The 23,907-nt window shown below is 37.3% G+C and overlaps 1 protein-coding gene across 3 annotated transcripts in view; it reads right to left on the bottom strand.

Annotated features, from left to right (window-relative positions):
* CLCA2 (chloride channel accessory 2) overlaps positions 1 to 23,907 on the bottom strand; it is a 37,435-nt gene that overhangs the window by 1,011 nt on the left and 12,517 nt on the right. For 2 of the 3 annotated variants that reach the window (XM_059899858.1, XM_059899868.1), the window contains 7 exons: positions 21,618 to 21,848; positions 20,341 to 20,518; positions 19,379 to 19,485; positions 17,169 to 17,393; positions 14,646 to 14,916; positions 11,351 to 11,521; positions 7,788 to 8,021 (listed from right to left, as the gene is read on the bottom strand). In XM_059899858.1, coding sequence (XP_059755841.1) covers positions 7,788 to 8,021; positions 11,351 to 11,521; positions 14,646 to 14,916; positions 17,169 to 17,393; positions 19,379 to 19,485; positions 20,341 to 20,518; positions 21,618 to 21,848 — 1,417 coding nt within the window. The remainder of the gene's footprint in view (positions 1 to 7,787; positions 8,022 to 11,350; positions 11,522 to 14,645; positions 14,917 to 17,168; positions 17,394 to 19,378; positions 19,486 to 20,340; positions 20,519 to 21,617; positions 21,849 to 23,907) is intronic. The other variant, XM_059899877.1, reaches the window with a different exon arrangement.

Genomic DNA, 23,907 nt, shown 5'->3' with positions numbered 1-23,907 from the left:
ACTACATAAGAACTCATACTAAAACCTGAATAAGAGGAAAGTTTTATTATGTTTTTGAATAGCAAGATTCAACACAATAAAGAAGTTATTTTTCCCTAAGTTATTTTGTAAATTTTACATGATTTATTAAAAGTACCTCTGGTTTCTATTTTAACAAGCTTATTGTAAAGTTTAAACAGAAAATAAATAATCAAGATTAGCCATATAAGGTTAAAAAATAACAAATTTTTAGTGGAAGGACTGACTTTATCAGATGTAAAAACACTGTAATGCTTCAATAACTGAAAAACTGCAGTACTGGTGCATGAATAGATTCATGTATAAAAGTAGACCAAAACACATTTAGAAATTTAGTATATGATAGAGGTAGAACCGAAATTAATAGGAGAAAGTACAAATTTCTTGATAATGGTGTTATGACAATTAGGTAAAAAGCTGGAAAAAATAGGATCCATACTGCAAACCTTTATTCTTCAGGATAAACTCCAAAGTAAATAAAAAGTTTGATGTAAAAAAAACTATTAAGTAGTAGGAAACAATGAATGAATTTCTTTATAAACTTGAAGTGGAAAAGGACCCTCTAATTAAGACTCAAAATTCACAAGCCATAAACATAAAAATCCATAAATTTATATACATAAAATGAAAATCTTCTACATGGGAAAAATCTCCTAAGCAAAATATAAACATATATGTTAAGTGACAAAAATATTTGTAGCTTAAGTCAAAGATAAAGTTTAGTTCTGGTAATGGTTGAGTGGCTTCTATTGGACTAATTCACCAGCAGGTAACAAGTATAAGCTCTGAAGAAAGAAAGGGGAATAAAAACAAACAGGAACCAGTGGAGTTACAACTCATAAAAGAAGAGAACCAGGGTGGGACTGATTCATGTTTATACAGTTTTTCCTCCGAGGGCACTTTCCACTTCAGTACAGATAGCTGGAACTGATACAGAAAGCCACCATCTTCTTGGTTTTAAAAATCAGAGGACTGAGTGTGGGATTGCTGAGTGGCTGAAAATTGAGGGAGCCAGAGAGGGATGAGCCCCAACTCTGCGTATTAACTTCTCTCAAATCATTGGAAGACCTCTGAATTGTACATGTGTGGGTGAAAAATCAAGGGCTCAAGGGAAAAACAACAGCTAGACAGCTGAAAAATGGAGCAGAGTTTTATGCTAGTGCCCACCACAGGGGAGATATAGAGTTTGGAGTGTGAGTCTTGCCACATCAGAGGAGCTTGGTAAATATCTTGAGATGTCCATTAAAACACTAGAAAAGCTGTGCCTTAGGAAAAAAGATAGTGTCCCAGAATTAAGGGATATGCCCTAGGATTAAGAGCAAAACTGAAATAGACAAACCCTAGACAAAAGTAAAACAAAGCCTCCTCAAATGCCACGTGATCCAAGGTATCTACTAGAAAATTTCAAAACTCTTCAGGGGAATATAACAAAGTCCAGATTCTATAATTTACTACCACATGTCCAATATACAATAAAAAGTTACTAGACATGCAAAGACACAGAAAATGTGCTATATAGTCAAGAAAAATATCAGCAAATAAAAACAGTCACAAATGACTGAGATTTGAAATTAATAGGCAAGGACCTTAAAATAACCGTGATGAGTACGTTAGTGGTCTACACGCAAGACAAGCTGGATATAGTGAATGAAGAGATGGAAAGTTTGAGGAGAGATATGGAAACTTTAAAAAGGAAGCAAACGGAAATCCTAGAATTGAAAAAAAATGCAATGAAAAAATTCATTTCAGAGGATTAATAGCAGATTGGACACAATGGAAGAAAGAATTTGTAACCTTGAAGACAGGTCCATTAAAATCATCCAAACGGGAACTTCCTTGGTGGCTCAGTGGTTAAGAATCTACCTGCCAATTCTGGGGACACGGGTTTGAGCCCTTGTCTGGGAATTTCCCATATGCCGCAGAGCAAATGGGCCCATGTGCCACAACTACTGAGCCTGCGCTCTAGAGCCTATGAGCCACAACTACTGAAGCCCACATGCCACAACTACTGAAGCCCATGTACCTGGAGCCTGTGCTCCGTAGCAAGAGAGGCGACCACAATGAGAAGCCCACGCACCACAATGAAGAGTAGCCCCTGCTCGCTGCAACTAGAGAGAGCCTGCGCGCAGCAGCAAAGACCCAATGCAGCCAAAAATAAATTAATTAATAAATTAATTTTTTAAAAACTAAAAAAAATCATCCAAACTGAAGGGCTAAAAAAAAGGTAGAAAAATTGAACAGAATCTCAATGACCCTTAAGATCCACTGATATATCCACTTAGTGTGTATGATGATATGATATGATATGATATGATATACTATACTATACTGTACTATAATATTATATAATATAAATATTACCCAGGAAGAAAAGAAGAATAAAACTAGAGCAGACATTTTTTGAAGATGTATCAGCTGAAAATATTATAAATTTGATTAAAAGAACACTCCACAGACTCAAAGAGTTCAGTGATCCCCAACAGAATAAGTATCAGAAAAGCACACTGAGTCACATCATGGTCAATCTGCTAAACACCAAAGATAAAGAAAAATAATTTAAAGCAGCCAGAAAGGAAAAAAGACACTTTATACTCAGAAAAACAACAGTAAAAATGATAGCTAACTTATCAGAAAAAAATTGGGGCCAGAGGACAATGAAATGATATATTTAAAGTGCTGAAAGAAACACTTGTTGCCCTAGAATTCTACATCTAGTGAAACTGTGTTTTAAAAATTAAGGGACATGTTTCAGAAAAATTAATATTGAGAGAATTTGTTACTCAAAGACCTCAACTACAAAGGAAATGATGCTAGATAAAAATTCTGATCTCCAGGAAGAAAAGAAGAGGACTAGATATGGTGACTATACTATACAGGTAACTAAAAAGGATAATTTTTTTCCTCTTTAAAATTTCTTTAAAAGACAATTGATTGTTTAAAACAAAAGCCATAACAATGCAATGTGGGGCTTATAACAAATGTAGAAGTAAAATATGTGACAGCAAGACCACAAAGGATGGCAGAAGGGTAAATGGAATCATACTTTTGAAAGATTCTCACATTATATGTGAAGTGGTATAACATTAATTCAAGGCAGATTGTGATAAATTAAGAAAAATGCATGTTACAGAACTGCAAAATTTGGAGTAGATGAGGGCAGAATTTTGTTTTGATTTTCCTTATACTGATTTTAACCTTTAAAATTATGGCAAATTACGTATAACATACAATTTACCATCTTTACCATTTTTTAAAGTGTATAGTTCAGCAGTGTTAAGTACATTCATATTGCTGTGCTGCTGTGAGCTTTCAAACTGTATTAATGTATTATCAACTCAAAAACAAAATTATTGGTAACAAATAATTGCTAGATTCAAAAAGAAAGCCACCTGTAGTACTAACCCACTCTAATAATATCATAATTCTTATCTAAAATGGCTAAAAATAGATTCAACAATGAACGGAGCAGCTCCAAAGGAGGATTTTGTTCTCAGGAAGAAAAACCATGAGACATTCTGAGTTTTAATTAAAAAAATGAATATATTCTAGTGACTATGTTTTGAGCATTTTCCAAATCTATAATAAGTTTTAATAATGAGACTATTTCTATTCCTGAGTAGTAATTAGAGTAAAGCACCCTTAAAGAAGGTTGTCAAAACAAAATAACCTTCATATTCAAATTTATCAATCAGCCAATTTCCTCTGAGTGAACCCACTTGAGTTGCTTTCTGCTGTGGTTCAAATACAATGGGACAGATATGGATGAGAAGCTAGGCTGACCATCTGCTCTACACTCACAATGGAACATGTTCATTGTTCCTGTGTCCCTTGTTCTCTATGGAGGAAGCCCTCCCCACGGGGCTCTCCCAGAGTCGTCTCCTGGATAATGAAACAGTATTCCATAAGCCTTAGCATTTACAAAGATTTTCTACATACATAGCTCTCCCTCTGTGAAGTTGACCATCCCGTTTTAAAATAAAAGAGACTGGGACTCAGGAGGTTAAATGTGATGTCCATGGTCAAGTTAGGAAGCTGTAGTGTGGGAAATGAACTCCTTTCTTCTAACTCCAAATGTCATGTACTTTCTACTGCAAACAACTATTAAAAATGATGCAGGACAACTGTGTAACTACAAAGACTCCAAACTAATTCAGCTCATACATTCATGAAGGGTTTCCTTCCATTTACAATAGTTGTGGTCTTCCCCTTCTCCCTGTGAAAAAGAAAATGGGCTGGTTCTGCATCTTTGACCTCTTAGCTATATCTCTAGTTTTGACCTCTACCTCTATACTCCCAGTATATTTCAGCCATGGGCAAGACACTTAACCTCTCAGGGCCATTCCCTTACATTTAAAACAACGGAGTCAGACTAGTGTATCTTTAAGACCCCTTCAGGCTCCAAAATGTTATAAATGCTGATATTTACTGAGCACTTAGTATGGACCAGACACTGTTTTAATCCCTCTCTGTGCTTTTTCTCATTCAATTCTCTCAACAACCCTCTGAGATGGGTACTCTTACTATCTGCTTTTGCAGATTAGAAACCAGAAGTTTAGAGAAATTAAGTAACTTGCCTAAGTTACACAGATAAAACGTGGTCTGTCTGATTCCAGAGCTCAATACCCTAACACTATGCTCTACAGCCTTCTACTAGGCTACACTGTCTCCTATTTCCTATTTCCCCATAATTGCTACTTTTCCAGTTACTAAGGTTTACACTTTCCTTAGCATCTTTACCAATAAATTTCCAGTACGGAAAGCCCTGGGCTTGGATTGAGCACATGCAGAGGAAATCAAAGACTTGACCCCATCTTTACCAGTGGGAACAGTTCCCACTTCCTCTCTTCATTTGAAATCCAAACCATCCCCTAAGGATTAGTATAGATTTCTCCTACACTGAGCCTTCTTCCATCCAAGAAGCATAACTGAGGGTTAGGGGTGGGGGAAGTGGGAAAAAATTGCTGTCATTGAACAGCTTTTTCAGAAGCAGAAAATTTTCAACAATTTGTGAAGATAATATGTTCAATGACAGTTGTATAACATGATGAAAAGATATCAGAGGAAACATTGTGCAAGTCAGGCTGTTAGACACGTAGGGAAGCTACTCAGTGCAAGGAAGGAGGCCCAAGATTGGTGCTTTTTGTGGCCTGTCACTACTCCAAAGGCTCTGCCCAGGCCCCTGGCATTAGAAACTGGCCTTTGCTCTGCTTCCACCCACTCTACAACATTTTAATATCTGTAGCTCCCAAAGTCTGAATTATACAAATGGCACTGTGTAATACATAAAATAGTTTTTTGACCATTTTATGCCTTTTCTCTCTTAGCCTAGGATTATAAGTTCTTGGAGTGTGATACCATCTTAAATTACTTTTATATAATGTTTAGCACTGTGCTGGGCACATAATAGTTCCTTAGTAAATAATATATTTTCACTTTAATTTCTGGAGAAAACACATAGGAAATTAACTTTATAGCAGAAATACAGATCATGCCTGGTACTCAGTTTTAACAGTTATTTTACCCACACTCTTAATGAAAACCTAAGGAAATAACCCATTTCCATAATACCTTGTCTAAATACATTCCCAAACATAATAATGATCTGGTAATATTTTGCTTATTCCATGTACTTTGTCATCTTTTACAGTATATTGTGTATGGTGAAGAGTTGGTACTGGATATACATTGATATGCTTGTGCATATATGAGATGTTCATTTATTGCTAATAAGGTTTTTAAGAATAGTCAAATTTTTCATAATTGTAAAGCCAGAGACATACCCTTATTGTTTCTAACTCTGGCCATAGAGGAGAGTATAACACCTTCCTAGACAACAATTTGTAAAAAAAAGAGGTGATGAAAGCACATGTTTATGAGTTAAACAGACACCTACTTGCTAGTTGGTATACTCATAGCTAATTGGTCAATTTTGCCATTGCTGGGTCATCAAGTCAATTATGACTGAGTGATGTCAGCAACTTAATACACATCCAGCCATTCCCCACCTCCCAATCTTTTGTCACTTGAGGTTTCACATTATAACAAGCTTGATCTGCTTCAGTCATCCTGCTCATCAAGGCCATTTATGTGAAGGTATGAAATCCTCTCTTCCCTTCTAAAACCCTTTGTAATACCAATTCTAAACTAAAGTCCCATTTGGTTGTATTTCTTCTTTTCAAGCCATTCATAAACACTGATACTGCACATTCACTTTCTTTCTACTCTTCATTCAGTGGTGTAGTTGAAACCACCAGAGCTCTTGAAAAAAACATTTCCCAGTAGTAATGAGAGTCTGAGCTTGTGTTTGTCTCTTTTAACACACAACCTTGCTTCTGAGGCAGTGAGGAAAGAGGAAAAATACTGGGTGGCAAGCACCATGCTTACTTTTACATAAAGATGGGAATGAGTATTGGTGACTCCTTACTTCAAATAAGAAGCTAGAGAACTCTCTAGCAATGCAAACCAGGAGCCCAGAAAACTTACTGGGCCCACTTTCTCTTCCATTTTTTATTTTATATGTCATCTCAGTTCATCTTTACAATACTTTATGAAATAGATAGTTTTAGTCCTATTTTCCACATATGCAACTGAGGGTAATAGAGTTTAAACAACCTGCCAAAGATTAAACAGCTGGACTTATAGCCAGAGTGGGAACTACTTTTTTTCTAAAGTTACGTTACAGCTGTTTCCATTATACAAGTGATATGCCCATCCCACAGTTTCAATCATTTCACATCTCCAAACTTTAAATTAGGAAAATCCTTAATTTAGAATGTAAAATGTTTCACTTCCTTCCTATCTGGCAAGAAGAGATAGATTGTGATAACAGAATTTCAAGACAAAACTACAATATTGACTCTTTCCCAGCAGTGCATAATTATTTGTAATTAAGATGTCTTCTAGAGAGAGTAGTAAACAGGACTATAAGCCAAGAAAAGATGATCCAAGTTGAAAGCAAGACTGGGAAAGGCCCAAGGTGGTCACTGTTATTGACCAATATTGATGAATTAGCTCTCAATAGAGAAGGTTGGTTCCTACAGAAATCTCAATCAGACGCATCAGGAAATAAACCATTTAATGTGTAATCAATGATAATCATGTTCTGGTAATGGCAAAGATGTTGGAAAGGTTATTCTTTTAGAAAACTTTTTCTGTTGAGTTGCTGTGGGGATCAAGAGATGAGGTAGGTGGAAGCCGGAAGGCTGGCATAAAAGCATTAGAAAAAGGAAAGTAGCGAAGGAACTCATCAATGCCCAAGCAAGGGTTAGAAAGCTTCAAATCAGGGAACTGCTCCCAGCCTCCCTAACAAAAATGATGACCAGAAGTAGGAGAGGACAATGCACCAAGTATTTCATGACTTATGGGAATTATTCCCTAAAACTTGACTTGTAAGCCCTTGAATAAACACCATCTAATCTTCAGAAAACTAATCAATCACCTTCAGTATTTGAAAGTCCATGCTCTGTAAAGCAGAACCCATTTCTTCTGACCAGACCACTGTTACATGTGGTATTTATGTTTCCAACAAAGGTTTCTGTATTAGTGTCAGTCAGTTTACCAGGGCCTCGTCAATCCTGGGGGAGCTGATACATTCTCTTCCTAGACTCCAGGATACATGGCCTTATCAGCAACTCAAAGCTTTCCATGCAATCCTCTACAGCTTTGTCATCTGTAAGCCCCCAAAGCTATTTTTTACCCAACTAACCCCTGATATAGTTATTGGAAATGCCACCTCGTAGAAAAATAGGTAATGAAAGCAAGAAACCTACCCTGGCCCTGATCAAAGTCTTCTCCAGGTGCTGTCCAAGATAAAGTCACCTCATCTTCTACTTTTACAGCTTCCAGGTCAATAATTTTGCATGGCGGAAACACATCAGGATGTGGGTCAGCTGGAACGCCCAGCACAAAAAAAGAACCCCCTGAGCTTACTCGGCTAAAGCCCCACTTTTGCTCTTCCTCTCTCCTGCCCACCGATTTTCTTGGGGCATTCATCTGAATATTACCTGTGACACCAAAGAAAAGAATAGCCAAAACAACAAATTACCGTCTCCTGAATAGCTTGTTTTTGCAGATTATTGAGAGACATTTTAAGACTTTTTTCCTTTGCTACATCTTTAGAATAACAGTTTGTTTATTCAACAATTCATTCATCCGTTCATTCATTCAATAAATATTTTTAGGGCATATGCTATGCCAGCAATCACAGACAAAACAGTATTGCTCATGGAATTTACAGTCATATTTATAAACATATATTTATAAATTGTAGTAAATGTAAGAAGAAAAAAAGGAAGGGTACTATGAAAGTAAATAACACAGGAATATAATTTAGAGTGGTATCAAGGAAGTAACATTTAACAGTTTCCTAAAGGATGAATAGAAGTCAGCCAGATAAAGAGTGGAGGTTAAGAATATCCCTGGCAGAGGGAACAGGTTGTGTAAAAACTTCTGAAGTGTGGAGAAGAGCTTTGCAAATTAGAAAAATTTAATTAAAGCAAGGAGGAGAATAGATTGAGATGAGACAGGAGAAAGAAGTTCAAGTAGGACCTCGTGGGCCATTGTAGTGGTTTTAGAGTTTAATCTTAAACGTGCTGTGGGGAAGCAGGGTAGTGATATGATCACATTTGCTCTCTGATAGGTCACTCTGGCTGCTCTCAGTGGAGAATGGATTCTAGCACAGGAAGCAATGAGGCCACTGCAACAGTCCAGATAGGAGAAGATGGTAGCTTGGGTTGGGTGATAGCAGTGGAGAGGAGGCTAGTAGGCATTTCGAGATGCATTTTGGAGAGAAAATCAGCAAAAGCTGGTGATGGATTTGAATATGGACTGATGAAGAAGGGAAAGTTGGTGAACAAAAAGAATAGCTCGCAGGTTCCTAAAATGAGCAAATGGGAAGAGAAACAGGCTATGGGGAGGAGACTAACTATTTAAGTTACAAGGTTTGTGATTCCTGTAAAACATCTAATTGACGATGTCAAGGAGCCAGTTAGATATGGATTTTAAGCTCAAAGAAGAGGTTTTAGCTAGATTTAATAATTTTGAACCTATGAATTAGGAAGTTATAGGCAAATAGATGTTATTAAAGCTGTATAGGTTAATGAGATTACCTAATAAGAATTTCAGCTATAAAAATAAAAAGTATTTACTAAGTGCTTGCTATGTGTCAGGCACTTTTTAAAGTACCTTATATTATCAACTATTTAATTTTGCAGCAATGCTATGAGGAGAGTACAATTATTGCTCCCATTTTTACAGATGATGAAACTGAAGCACACAGAGGCTAAGTAACTTGCCCAAAGTCACACAGCTAGTAAATGGAGGAACTAGGTTTCAAACCCAGGTAACGTGGCTCCAGATAGAAGAGTGAGAAGAGAAGGTTAAGACTAAGCTTTGATAATTGCCAACACTTAGAGGCTTGGTAGAAAAAGAGAAGCTGGAAAAAGAGCCTGAGAATAAAAATTCCAGGGAATAAGAGGTAAGCAGGAGAGTGTGGTATCATAGAAACCAGGAAATGGCAAAGGAGAAATCAATCAGCTGTGTCAGGTACTGCTGAGGTCAGGTAAAATGAGGACTGAAATGTGTCCTTTGGCTATAAGAGCAGGTAGTCATTTGTGACTAAGGCCAGAGCAATTCCAGTGGAGTGATGTGGGTAGAGGTCTGATTGCAGTGAGCAGAGTAGTAAACTGGAGGTGAGAAGGTACAGTTGGCAGATTTAGATTTAATTTCAAGGAACTGGATGACAGGGAGTAGACAGGTGGACAGTAGCTTCAGGGGGAACCACCAAAATTTTTTTTCATATGGGAAGTAATAAATCATGCTTGAATGCTCCTCAGAGGACATGCAAGGGAGAGCTCTCAAGGACCCTTGATGAGCAGGCTGGGTGGAATCCGGAGCAGATCCAACAGAGGCACTAGGGAGGAGAGGAAGGAAGTAGATGCTGCTGTGCCCGGAGATTTGGTGGTGTGAAAACAGAGCAGCTCACATTTTTCAATGCAGTGTACTCTCAAGGTCATCACATGAAAATGAGCTGATAAATGAATGTTATGTGAGGTAGGCATGCCTAGGGAAATCTAAATTTTTCTTTCTGTGCTATCAAGGGCCTATATGAAGTACACAGATAAAAGCAGAGTTGAATATGACTTTTCTATTCTCAGTGTACACTAGATGTTGATATTTGCATCCTTTAAATTCATGGCTTTAAAAAAGATACTAGACCAGTCAGTAGCCTGCAAGCTCCTTGATAGGAATCAAGTCTTATTCTACCTGGTATCCCAAGTTCTTAGGACTAAGCCTGTCACCTAGGAGGCCTTCAAAAATGTTTGATGTATAAATGAAAGAGGGAATATCTACTTAGAAATGAAGTATTCTTTCTAGAATGAAATGAATATCTACTAGAAATGAAGAAATCTAGTACATCTAGATACAAAATCATATCTTTGTAGTAAAACTGTGTTACCTTGCAAATTGATTTACATTGGTTTTGAAATAATCCAAATTATTTTAAATATAGGTGAGAGTAAATTGTGTTCCAGGCAACGCTAAAAATATCAGGAGATGCAAATCCACTGTAGCATCTTTTTGTTTTCTACTGAAAAGTACATATAGTACAAAAATATAGAATCATGTTATGGTATGGTCCAAATGATTAGTTATAACTGCTAAAATACATGAAAAGTATTCGTAAAGATTCTGCAGTTTTGCAAATAAGAATGATTCAAACATTTTTTGAGATTATATTTAAAGACTACAGCATATTTCTGTTTGTTATACTTTAACCACTGCTTCCCATCAGGAACTATTATAATAATGGTGTTTAAAAAATATGTGTATCTTCTATGTATTTGGCACTTTTATCTTGAAGGAAGACAGAACATCTTCAGGAAGCCCTCAGTTTCCTGTAATATCCACACTCATATTTTTTCAGGAACCCATTTCCTGTGTGGATTGTTTGGGCTATTTGCTTCCTTCTTTAAACTGCTAACAACTTTTTGCCTCTTCCTCTTTCCTCTGTAGAGGAAGTACAGGAGCTGGAACTAAGAAAACTCAATAAATCTCTTTGCCTGGTAGTAATTCTGATGAAACAGTCACAAGAAAGAAGTCAAAATAATGAGTAAAACGAAGGTAGGAGAAATCTGTGGGAATTACTTACTGCCTTCCTGTTATCTACTATCATGAATCACTGAGGATTAAAGAGATAATCAACAAATTATGCATTGACTTATATAAAAGAGTTTTGACATTCACCTCTCTCTCTAATACATACACACACACACTCATCAGAAATATACACATTAAATGATGTTATTCAAATAACAGTGCTAATGATTCTTACCATTTGTTATGTAACCTGGTACGTACATAGCATGACTTCCTGGAATAGAGTGGGCTAAGGTGCTTATGCTGGGAGAATGATTGACACGCACTTTCAAGCTATATCTACCATTTACAGCAAAGGAGAAAAAATACCTCGAGTAAATTCCATCATTTTTTATAACATCAGCACCTGTTAATATAAAAAAAGCTCAGTGTCAATACTTATCACAGTTGATTATTAATATTTAATTAAATCATTAAAAATAAGATTTATTCCCCTGTTCTTCTAATTTTAGCATATGCTGTCATACTCATAGCTACTTTTGATATTATCAGGTGACTAAAATTCCAATGGCTCCATAATTTCTCCTTGTGATTCCTTAACCTCCGAAAAATTATTTTCTAAAGGTGAATGAGTTGTACCTGCTTCAGTGCTAATAAAGCATTTAATAATCACCTTTAGCGCTCTCCTTCCTGTCACTGAAAATAATACTAGGTTTTCATAGAAACCAAGCACATTTTAAGCCTATTTATAGTCACACACACCTTTGAGATAAAAGCTACTCTGCTCCCAGTGAATAAATACGTATGTACATATACATACTTTCATGCAATTTCAAGGGGTTTATGAACACCCTGAAGCCCTGATGAAAAAAAAAAAACTTTGGTAGTTGATATAATAGTGTGAAATTAATTTCCTCATTAGAGGATACGTGGATTGTTCTAGATTCGAAGGTGCTCACTGACTTGGAGTTTGACAGGCTTTGGTTCTGTCCACTTCAGGAGGATGTGCCTTGCTTCAGGAGGCATTCTTTCTAAAAGCTTGCCCAGTGCTAGACTCCTTTCCTTTTGCATTGGTCCTCAGAGAGTCATTCAGTTCCAAACCAAGCCCATGACTGAATGGCAGCAAGGCCTAGATTCCAGGGCAGCCATGGGAGGTGCAGCTTAGCCCAAGTGCAGATCACATTCACTGTTCAAGTGCAGGTGGCCACACGGGGCAAGCAACTTGTCCTATTCTAGGGTCAATTCACTTCTCACACCTCACACCTAGCCCTGTTCTCTAGCATTGCATCATCACTAAAGTGCTCTAGAATCCTCACTAGAGAGGCAGGTCTGCTCCTTAACATGAGAAAAATAGGAGTATATTTTATTAAAATAAAAAACGCTAAGCACCTTATGATCACAGTAGTTTTAGAAACCTTTTTTATCTACTGGAAAGAAATCAGACCTTGATATTTAGTGGTTTAATGATTAATAAGGTCTATCTTTGTTGAGAAATGATAAAGGAAAATCTCTTCCTGCCACAGTTACCACTGCCACCTCTTTTAATCGTTGAGTCAGAAAGAAATGGGAAAGAACACTGGCTTGGGTGTCAGGGGACTTGTTTTAAGGTCTGGACCTGCCACTTAGTAGCTGTGAAACGATCCCTCTGAGCCTCAGTTTTCTCATCTATAAAATGGGGATAACATTTCACAGGGTGGTTGTGATGATTATTTGAGAGTGTGCATGAGAAAGTATAGTTAAAATTATAAAACATTTTACAAGTGTAAATTTTATTATTGTTCATTAATTTTATTAGCAGATAAATACTATTTCCATTATAAACATAAGTATTACACAACTATGTGCATGTGTGTTAAGTACGGGGGAAACATCTAAATTTACACTTTGATGTTTAAACAACCTTTTCATTGTTTCTTTCATCAGGGTATAAATTTTGTCATCAAACAAACGGAATGGTTCCAGGGAATAAATATAAAAGCCTATTGAGGTGCTCTTTCCTAAGACAGCAGGATCTGTTCCCAGGCCAGCCCACAGGCTGGGGCTAGGGAGGAACATTCTGCAAAGTGTATTTTTGGACTATATACAAAAAGTGAAAGGTGTGGCCAGGGATAAGCAATCAGAGTCTGAGAAGTGATGAACTTCTCAGTCTGAGAAGTTTGTTTGGATCCATTCCAGTAGGCAAAATAAGAGGACTTCTCTAGTATCCTCTGAGGTGGACTTGAACTAAAATCCTTTAAATGAACTTTTGTTTCATAAATGTCATACAAGATTGCCATGGCAAGAGACTAATGGGTTGCCAAACATAAGACTCTTTTTTTTTTAACTTTTAATTGGTTTATTATTATAATTGCTTATACTTAATTGGTATATACATTTATTTCTTTAATCTATTTATTATTCTCTACAAACAACGCATTGCCTCATAGCCTACACGTAGGGCAGACCACATTAAAGCACCGCAGAACAAAATTCTGCCTGAAGTTATGGGCTCAGGAGAATCACAGCAAAATAACCTACAGAGATTTTTCACATAAATTGTCTTGTTTTAAACAAACATAAGACTCTTAAAAAATTTTTATCTTTGAAACAACAAAGGGAAGGAATATGATTTTACTGGTACATCAAACATTGGGGCTGCCAACATAAACGTTGAGGTCTATTGTCATTCTGAGAATTTAGTTTAGGAAAAGAACAGAACAGAAAAGATAAAACAATAAAGGAGTTTGTTTTTAAAAGTTAAAACAAGTCAGAAAGAGTCCAAGTGCCACTCTTTGCCCAGATTGCTGCTGTGGTGTCTGTGACGTATGATGAGGAAGTTCTGAACTCTCTCTGTGCAGAATGAGCGCAGAATGAAGTAGGGTTTTGTTTTGCTTTACTTTGTTTTCCCAGTGGTGGGGAAATCTCTATCCTGATTCCACTAAGCTTGCTGGCCTGGTCTTCTTGTGACCAAATAACACATGTAAAAGGCCATGGCTCTGCACTCTCATCAACCCAGCTACTTGGCTAAAGAACAGTCTACGGTCATCTCAGTTTCCAATTTTCTCTTTAACAGCCAGGCAAAAGAAGAAGAAATGGATTAACTGTCATTGCATCTCCCTTTTTGGGTTTTCATTTGCTATTTAATTGTCCAATATGATTGTTTCAGTGAATAGGAAAGCTGGTGAATCCTAAAGGAAGATGGGCATGCCTGTTCCCAAGTGGCCTTACTGAGTGTGGTCAGTGTCACTGGAGAAGTGGAAGCCAAGACCTAGGTGTTGGGCGACTTCCTTCCTCCATTCTGCTCACACACAGCCACTCTGAGGAGCCTCAAGGAGATTCTCTTTTCCCAAGTTCACATTTGCTTTCCCTGTGCAGATGGAGACCTGTAGCTACTTTGTATGTCAGTGAGTCCATGAGAATTTGAGAATCTCATAAGATTGGGTGAGAAAAATAATTGAATTGGAAGAATTTTAAAGATAAACTTAATATTGATATTGCAGCATCAGAACAGCTCTTGAGAACATGAAAAATTACATGATATTCCTTGTTACCTGCTCCATCATCAAAAACTTTCAGCGTAACAGGATCTGCAGTCTCTGACTCAATTGTAGCAGTTACAGTGGCATTGAGAATGGGATAAAACCCCTTTCTCACAATTGCATAAATTGTCACAGGATGGGGAAAATGGGTGCTGTCTCTTTCCACAAAGGCTTCCACAGTGGCAGGGAGCACAGCTGAGCGGGAGGCGCCAGAGGTCACTGTCACTTTCAAGGCTTGAGGAGAATGATGGGTATTGTTCAGTGTGTAAGTCCATAGCCCGGGCTGCAAAACAAAGACTTCGTTTGTCAAGTGTGAAGAAAAAAATCAACCCTCATTTTAAAGTGTAAACTTAACCTCGTAGGGTTTTTTGTCCTTGTTTTGTTGATATTGCATTTTCTAAAATACTACAAAAGAATGTCAGGAAGAGTAATGTTGGTTAAGAGATAAGTAAATTCAGTATTTACATGGCTTTCACTGTAAAACCCACTTTCATTGTTAGGTAACTCTTTAGGGAATTAGACCCTGAATTTATTTTTGGAGAAGGACACATCTTGATTCACATTTTTAGAGGATAACGATGTGTCCAGCTTCAAAGTACTTGGCAAATATTAATCTGAGCCCCTTCACCCTACAGGAGGTTCAATGTTTTTATTCCTTTTATATAATGGAGAAAATTACAGCAAATTAAGTGGACAATTATGATTTATGTGGATAACCTGTAATAAAAGGCAACAGTATCCTTCCTTCCCTCCACTTCCTTCAATACTCCCATGCCCAGACATCTCAAGCAACAAAACCCACATACACTATTAGGGACCAAGAAAAGCAACACTATTTTTAATAGATGAGGATTGCACAATGTCTATGTTGAGTAATTTATAGAAGTATTGCTGAATGCCATTCTCCTTATCTGTCTGGGCTGCCTGCGGGAAACCTGCAAAAGAATGTCTGAAAGAAAAAAGCTTAAACTACAATGTAGCAGAAATGTGTTCTTTTGATAAAATTGTACATAAGTATTCCTTTTCTCCTAATTCCTGCTGCTGCTCCTTCTTAGATCCTGGAAGTAGCAGGAGGAACACAGTCAAGCAGGATGAAGAAGAGAGAAATCAGTGGGTTAAGGTTTGACTCTGGAAAGTTAAGATGCCACACCCTATCCAGTCTTCTTGGGATTCATGTGCTTTACCATTTTCCAGTGAAGTCACAGTTCAAGCATCAAGATTATCTATCTATCTGGGTTTTCTTCTGCTTTGTTTTGTTTTGTTTTGTTTTGTAACCATAACGTTAGTAACAGACACGTGGTGGAAACCTCCACATGAAAACTTCTCTGTGGGTGTAAGAAGTGCTTCGATACAGGGCACCTAATCCAGACAAAGAGGTCAGGCAAAAGCAGCAAGAAGTAGGTAAAGTGTTCCTGGTCCTTGTGCACAGGTGTGAAAAGAACATGATGCGTTAGGAGAAAAGTTAAGTAGGGGCAGAGCACAGGGTGTTTGGGAGAAGGGTTAGGAGATAAGTTTGGGGTTGGGGAGTGGGAGGTACAAACTAGGGAGTAAGATAGGCTTAAGGATGTATTGTACAACATGGGGAATGTGGCCAATCTTTTGTAAAAACTATAAACAGAAAGTAAACTTTAAAAATTATATAAAAATAAAGCTTTTCTAAATTAAAAAATAATTCTTAAAAAGAGCTAAGTTTGGGCAGAAGCCAGAACGTAAAGGGCTTAGTATATATTAATAACCACATGGATTTTATCCTGAGACCATCAAAGAGTTTTGAGTAGGAGACAGGTTTGATCAGATTTGTGCTTCGGAAGGATCACTCTGATAAAGGTGTTTGAAGAGAAGGATGCTAGGTCAGAGGAAGGAAGGCCAAGCAGAGTCTATCAACAGTGATCCGGGGGGCGGGGGAGGGAGGGCCAACAGACCTGAAGAGGGATTGCATTCAGGCAATAAAGCACAGCCTTCCTATGTGCTGTTTCTTCTGTCCAGAATGTTATTCACACCTCTGGCCCCTTAGGCCTCCACATTTCCATTTTGATGTCTTCACTTCCAGGAAGCATTCTCCTTCCCCCACTGCCTGCACATGCCTCCTGTGTGCTCTGAGTGCCCTGTTCTTATTCTTATTATGCCACTTTATTGTAAAGCACCTAGAACAAGACCCTGCACATAGTAGGTGCTCAAAAACATATGTATTGCATGTATTTATATTATAAGTTCTAAGTAGAGGGTTTTTTCTAAGTATTCTATACAGATTTTATAAAGAAGGAAGTAAGCAAAAAGAAATTATTTGTACTACATAAATACTAATTTCCACTGTTGAAGTGAGAAGACTTTGGTGTCCATTATTTAAAGTTTTGAACATACCTTAGTAGTTCCTCTTAAATTTTGAACATTCAAAAAATCCCTCATAAATTTAAAGTAAAATTTTGATATATCAGAATAGGATTTCCTTTACACAATGCATTTAATTCTGTGATCCATTTGAAAGTCACGTAGTTGACTAAACGTTGTCATTACAAACAAGCTTACAATACCTACCTTAGCAGTTCCTGGAATCCAGAGGCGAGCAGTCCGAAAAGCTAGATTGGTGGTAAAATCATCTGTGTAGTACTTTCTTCCATTAGGATCAAATAATACAATCTCAGGGGGACCACTGGTCTGCCATGTGACTAGAAAGGTAGTGTCATTGCCCACACTGTGATCCACAGTCACAGTGTTTTTCAATTGATGGTGAGGTTTAACATATTCACCTATACTTTCAAGCTGTTCGAGAGAATATACATGTGAAAGTTTCTAGCATATGCATAATCATTCCATTTTTCCTTTATTTTTATGACAAATAAAAATGAATTGGCAAAAATAAAAAACTATTTAACTTGGACATATCCTATATTTACATAAATTATTTTTCATGTAAAAATACTTTGCTTAAGCAAAGTGTTATAAGTACAGTAGATATAAAATATTTTGTTATAGCTAGTACATGTGTCACTTCATTAATCTTTATCAAGAGATTTTAGCTGTTCTCATACTTCTCTCTTATCCAAATCAACATTAGCCTCAGAGTAGCAATTAAAACAAGCTTTTTTTTTGACTTTTTTTGTGGATGTGCTCTAATTAATTTGTGTATAATCTGTCCAGATACCTTTATTTATTTTAATAAGAAATCAGACATTGGGTTTCAGCGGGGTTTGGTACATTTAAAAAAATCATTTAGTCATGATTTAAACTGTGTGCACTTAAATAAGCTGTGTGTGCACTTGTGTGTGTGTGTGTGTAACATGCACAAAGTACATACAGATGCCGGACACTGTGCTAGATGCTTTACATGTATTATCTAACCCAATCCTTATGAAAACCCTCTGAGATAAGTGCTATTGTTACCCACATTTCCCAGATGAAATGACAGGCTTAGGGAAGTAAGCTGTCCAAGGTCACATAGCAAGGAGGTGAAACAGGCATAGAGCCCAGGCTGGCTGACACCAGAACCCCTGCGTTTAATCGCTGTGTATTCACAAAGAATACCAGTCTATAAATAACTTAGAAAAATTATATTTATTAAATAAAGACATTAGCAACACTGTAAAATTGCTCAGACTTGTAAAGAATGTAAAATTCTGTTGGTGGATGACAGCAAAGACATTGCGGATTATTTGTTCAACTCAATTGAACAAGTGTCCGTGGACTGCTGATTACTGTGCCACGTTCCATGCTGGGCTCTGAGCTGTTGAAGGGGATTAGATGTAGTTTCTGCCCACAGTCTAGACGGGCTAATGACATGCAAATAACTGGGGAGAGGTGGCCAAGTCTGGGAACCAATTTGAGTCATATGAATAATGTTTTGCTAAATTTGTTTTAATTTTTTAAACATTTCTTTTTATTTCATATTATTAAAGAGAAAATCAAGGGTAGAAAGATTATTCAGAAGAGCCAATTGTAGTCTAATCTAAAATATACATTATCATTTAAAATTCACCTTTTTCCACTTCTAATGACAGAATTGTGGTTATTGCCTTTACTCTGTACATATAATCTTCATGTTAAATATTTTCTAAGAATAATTTACTGATATCATTGCTCCTATCAAGCCATTAACTTGGCAGGTTCACTTACCATCTGTGAGGAAACAGCACGTGAAATTTTATTCAAAACATTATTCAGTTATATTCAAAATATCTTTAAAGTACTTGGAAAGAAAAAAAAAATTGGCCCTTTGAAAAAAATGGCTTCATTAAAGGAAGATTTTGTGAGAAAATCAAATAAATTGTGGTAGTTGGAGAGATATTTAGGAATTTCTAGCATTGAACGAAATAGTTGATACTTTTTATATGAGGGAGGAGCTTCAAGGAAGTTTTTAAAGAAGCAAAGTAAAATGGATTCTGATTGATGGCAAGTTTGAACTAAAACTAAAGCCACTGATTCTTATTTTAATTCTGGGCCTTACCTCTACCCCATGTCCCACACCCAACCCCATTTTGAGCCACAAGGAAGGAGCAAACTCTGCTATAGTCCTTGAAAAGCTGAAGTAGCAATTACAGAAAATGACTCCGAGGGCTGAGAAGGAGACATCAGGTAAAGATGAAGCCTGGTTCTGGTGATGTCAAGAAGCTCATTAAAAGCCTTCTTTTAATGTAACAAGGACTGTTACATACTCAAATAAGGTTAATGAGACAGCACAATTCATCTATTTTCCTTGCTCCCTCTCCCCTCTCCCCTATCTGTAAATATAATATTGAGGAAATTCTGACCTGAATATGTTGTTGAAAAATGTCTCCGGTTCCAGAGGAAATTCTACTGAAAGCATCAAGCATGCTATTGGAGTTGGATTTATCTGGAACAAAGAACTGTAAACCTCCTGAAATACACAATTGGGATGTTAGCTATTAAAATGTATAAAGTAAAACAAAAGATAAAATGATAGGCCTTTTCTAACAAACTTCCTTTGCTTAAGAGGGTGAGTTTGGGGAAAGCAGGAGCTGTGCTTGACTTGCTTTGCTCGGCAACCTATACGACCACATGGTGAGCACACATCCCAAGGCAGATGGTTTTGTTTGTTCTATTCACGGCTGTAATTGTAGGGTCTAGAGCTCTACCCAGTATGCAATAAAGACTCAATAAATATTTATTGAAAATAAATATTTATTGAAATCAATAAATATTTAATTAAGGTAATTCCTAGACAATCTAAGTTAATTGCTGCCCATTTATATTGCTATATATTTACATTTACATTCTGAAAACATTATTTTCAAACATAATTCAATAAAACCTAGCTTTCAGTTTTCAAGTTAGCATATGCATTTTTTATTCAATGTGAGGAATATAAGATAAAATTATTCTGTGCCTCATTTAGAACAAAAAAAGATATGTGTGTAATATTGTATGTCTCCTTATCATAGAAGTTAGTGTATTTAAACATACTTTTAGCTCCATGATTGTACATGCTCAGGCTGGTTTAACAAAGAAGTAATAATAATATTTTCATTAGATGTATATAACTGGCACTTTCTAAGGAAAGTATAAAAAAGTCAGCAAATTTTTGACAGAATTTAGCAATGATTTTTGTGTGTGTTTTTTCTTAAGAAAACTGTTTATAGTTTTTTCAATTAAGCCATGTATTCTGTTGACATAATCTGAGTTTCATGGTGGTTCTTTGAATATTCAAGTTGAAAGGAAATGCTCTAAAATATGTTGCTAGAAATTTACCTACCTGTAAGATGTGATAATTCCTCCAGGTTTTTGACCGCAGGTGAACCCAGGGCAATGGTATGAATAGTTGAACCACTGCTGAGCACAGTGAGGAAGCAGTTGGTGATGTGCTCGTCATCTCCACTGGTCACTAGTATCATCACAGAGCCGAAGGCTTTCCCATTCAGTTTTTCAACCATCTGAACACAGGGTATCATTCATTTGGAAGGAAATGTGATTCAGATTGCCTTATTGAGCAGGAGAATTCACTCTCATTCCAAATTCCCTACCAGGGGGGCATATTCCTCTTCCAGGTCCTTTGTAACTTCCCACACTCTCCATGCCCATCTCCACTCAGTCCTCACCTCACCCCATCACAGCACTTGTCACCCTACATGCCATTGCCTGCTTACTCATGGATAGGGCTTCTTCCTGTTCAAATCACTATGAGATACCTCTAGTTTAGAATAGTGTCTATCATAGAGGATGTGGGAGAACGTTATTAGGTGAGATCCTTGCTTCTGAGATCCAATAAGTGGCCAATAAAAGGACCTAGAGCAGTGGTTCTCAACCTTGGCTATATATTGGAATTGGATGAGAACTTTAAAATTTTTTAATAATGACCAGCTCACACCCAAGATGAATTAAATCAGAATCTCTGGGGGTGAGATCCAGGCATCGGAATTTTTGAATCCCCAGCTGATTTCAACGGGCAGCCAATGTTGAGAAACTCTTGGCTGTAGGCAGTAACAATTGCAATTGTGTTCTGCCTGCTACCAGATGTTTAACACATGGCTGTATCCTCAATGTGGAATCCAAACTTATGCTGATTTAGATGAACTCCGTTATTCTTGAAACATACCTCTGACCTTAACAACTGATATTCATATGCTTGAGGTCTAGTATGACTATAGGCAGGAGGCCAGACATGCTGATTTTGATTGGAAAACCCAAGGGTAACAACGGCCACAGATGGAACAGTCCCAGATGGATAGGACAGTGTTTGTTAGAAATTTTTCTGATGATGCTGAAGTCCCACAGCCTCGATCATTGTATTCATTTATTTACTCATTCCTTCAACAAATTTTTCTTAAGCAACCATTACACGCCCTTTACTAGGCACAGGGGATGCAGGGGTGAGAGAGTCGTGGTCCCTGACCTTAAAGATAATCCATCATTACTTTCCTATACTTGAGACTCATGACCATATTGTAACAGATTGCCCCAAATCAGAAGCAACCTCAGATACAAAGTGAGGGAAAGGAAAGTGATGGTGAGGCTTGGGGTGCTCTACTGTACCTCAAATCCCTTCTTCAGCCCTGAGCAGACGCTGGTTTCTGCTTCAGCTGACACAGTGGCAGGCAGATACGAAACCAGCAGCTTTCGGTCGTCGTCATTGTTAATTTGGTGTAGCTGGGTTCTGATCGTCCCTTTGCTATTAAAACTAGCAATGCCCACAAAGGTATGAATTTCAACAATCTGCATCAAGTAAAATTCTGCTGCTTGTTGCAGTTGAAGGAGTCTGTCAGCCTATGTTGCAGGAAGGAAAAAGAAAAGGTAACAACATTTGGTTGGTAGACAAAAGTATAACTAAGTAACTCAATTAGCAAATATCTCTGCTAATTCTTTAGAGATGTCAGACTGTGATTTTTTGAGTTGTAAAGATTGACACTATGCTAGAATATTGTTTGATTAATTGCAGACTCAAAAATGAATGCTTTTCGGCGTGGGGGGTGTGGTTTGGAACTCTGCCCCTAAGAAGCTGTTCATGATTTACCATTCCGTAAGAACACATACATCCACCATTTCTCTCCTACTCGATTCAAAGATCTGTAGAACCAATAGAGACTTGGTTTGTAATTGCTTCTTTTAAAATTCATCCTGGGTAAGAGGAAACATTGCAAAGATCTTATGGTAGAGAGGAACAGCAGTCAGGCATCTATCCTGGCACTACTCTCTGTTATCATGTTTATCTTAGGCTGGGCATTCCATCTGTAAAGTGAGGGTAATAATAATCTTTCTTACTTGCTAAAATAGAATTACCGTGAGGATCAACTGAGATATGTATATGACAATAGTTACACCTTGAATAAGTATAAAGTAATGTTAGTGACCACGTTTGGGCAGGTGATACTAGTGATGAATTCATTAGGGCCACTTGTTTTGAAGGCTGTGGGAGCAGCAAGCTGAGCTTCAATGACCACCTGTTCAGTGATGATTGTGGTCTCTGTCTCCAACCCAGACATCTCCCTTAACATCTGGACCTGCATTTCACACTGCTTAGGAAACACCACCAATTTAACCTCTCACAGATATCTCAAACTCTATACACTTTGAATTCATTGCCTCCCTTCCCAAATATTGTTTCTCTTACAATATTGAGAGGTAAATTGGTAGAGTGGATAAAACAAGGACTTTGAATCCTGCCTTCAACTTTTACTAGTAATGTGACCATAGAGAAATTTCTTCTCTCTTTTAGCTTCAGTTTTCTCATCTGCAAAATGGGTACATAGTAAGTACTTAGTAAATACTAAGTATTGCTAACATCATGGTCATGACCTCTACTCCTAACTAGTGAAGCCAGAAACCTGGAACTCTCTTTTATTACTCCTGTGTTACCAGCCTCCGTATCCTTGAACAGGTCATATCAATACATCTTAAATTTCTCTCAAATTCATACCACCATTCATTTCATCATTCATTTTCATCTTATCTGTCATTTTTCTAGCCCAAGCCAGTGTTAGTTATATCCATACCAACTGATGTACTTCCCCTGAAAAAATTCTACTAATTTTGCCTCTCAGCCACCTGCATACACTATTGTCTTCACTGGAATGCCTCCCCTCACCTCACCCAACTGGCAAATATCTATTTATGCTTCAAGACTCAACTCCAAGTTCATCCTCTCAGTGAAGTCTTCCTCAATCACTCTCCTATAACCCAGATGCTGCCAATGCCTCCACAGCAATTCACACCTCTGTGGAGGCTTGTCACATTGTATTGTGTTTATTCACATGTGTGTGTTGTCTCCCTCATCAGATTGTGAGCATTTCAAAGCAGACTCTATTCTGTCATCTCTGTATCCCCCAAGCCAGCACAGTATAGGCACCTGATAAATGAATGCATGGTCGTGATGGTTCAGTGACACTATTGGCAGGAAAAGGGAGAGAAGTTTTCTTTGCCATGAGCTTGCTACTTTAGGCTTATTTCTCTTCTACTTCTCTCAGGTCTTCTTTCAAGTACAACTATCTTTCCCTTTCACTCCATCTGTTCTTGCTCAACAGAGGCAGATAGTCAATATAAATTACTCTGAGATCATATTTGAAGATCATACCCTAGTCAACTGCAGGTAGGCAAGATTACAAAATTATCTAGATGCTGAATGTATTAGTGGTATTCCTCATATTTTAGAGACAAGCCAAAAAAGGCAAATTGTCCAGGACTACTGATCCAGAGAATACAAGAGGATAAACTCTCCCTTAGGACAAGTACTATAATAAAATAACAGTTGCCACTTATAAACCAAAAACTTCATATTCAGTATCTCATTTTCCCTCTCAACAACACTGTGAAGTAGTTAGTGGTCCCC

The sequence above is a fragment of the Balaenoptera ricei genome, chromosome 1 (genome assembly GCF_028023285.1).
Source record: "Balaenoptera ricei isolate mBalRic1 chromosome 1, mBalRic1.hap2, whole genome shotgun sequence".
Classification (NCBI taxonomy): Eukaryota; Metazoa; Chordata; class Mammalia; order Artiodactyla; family Balaenopteridae; genus Balaenoptera; species Balaenoptera ricei.
Note: the sequence above shows the minus strand (reverse complement) of the source record. Positions and strands in the feature narration are given on the sequence as shown.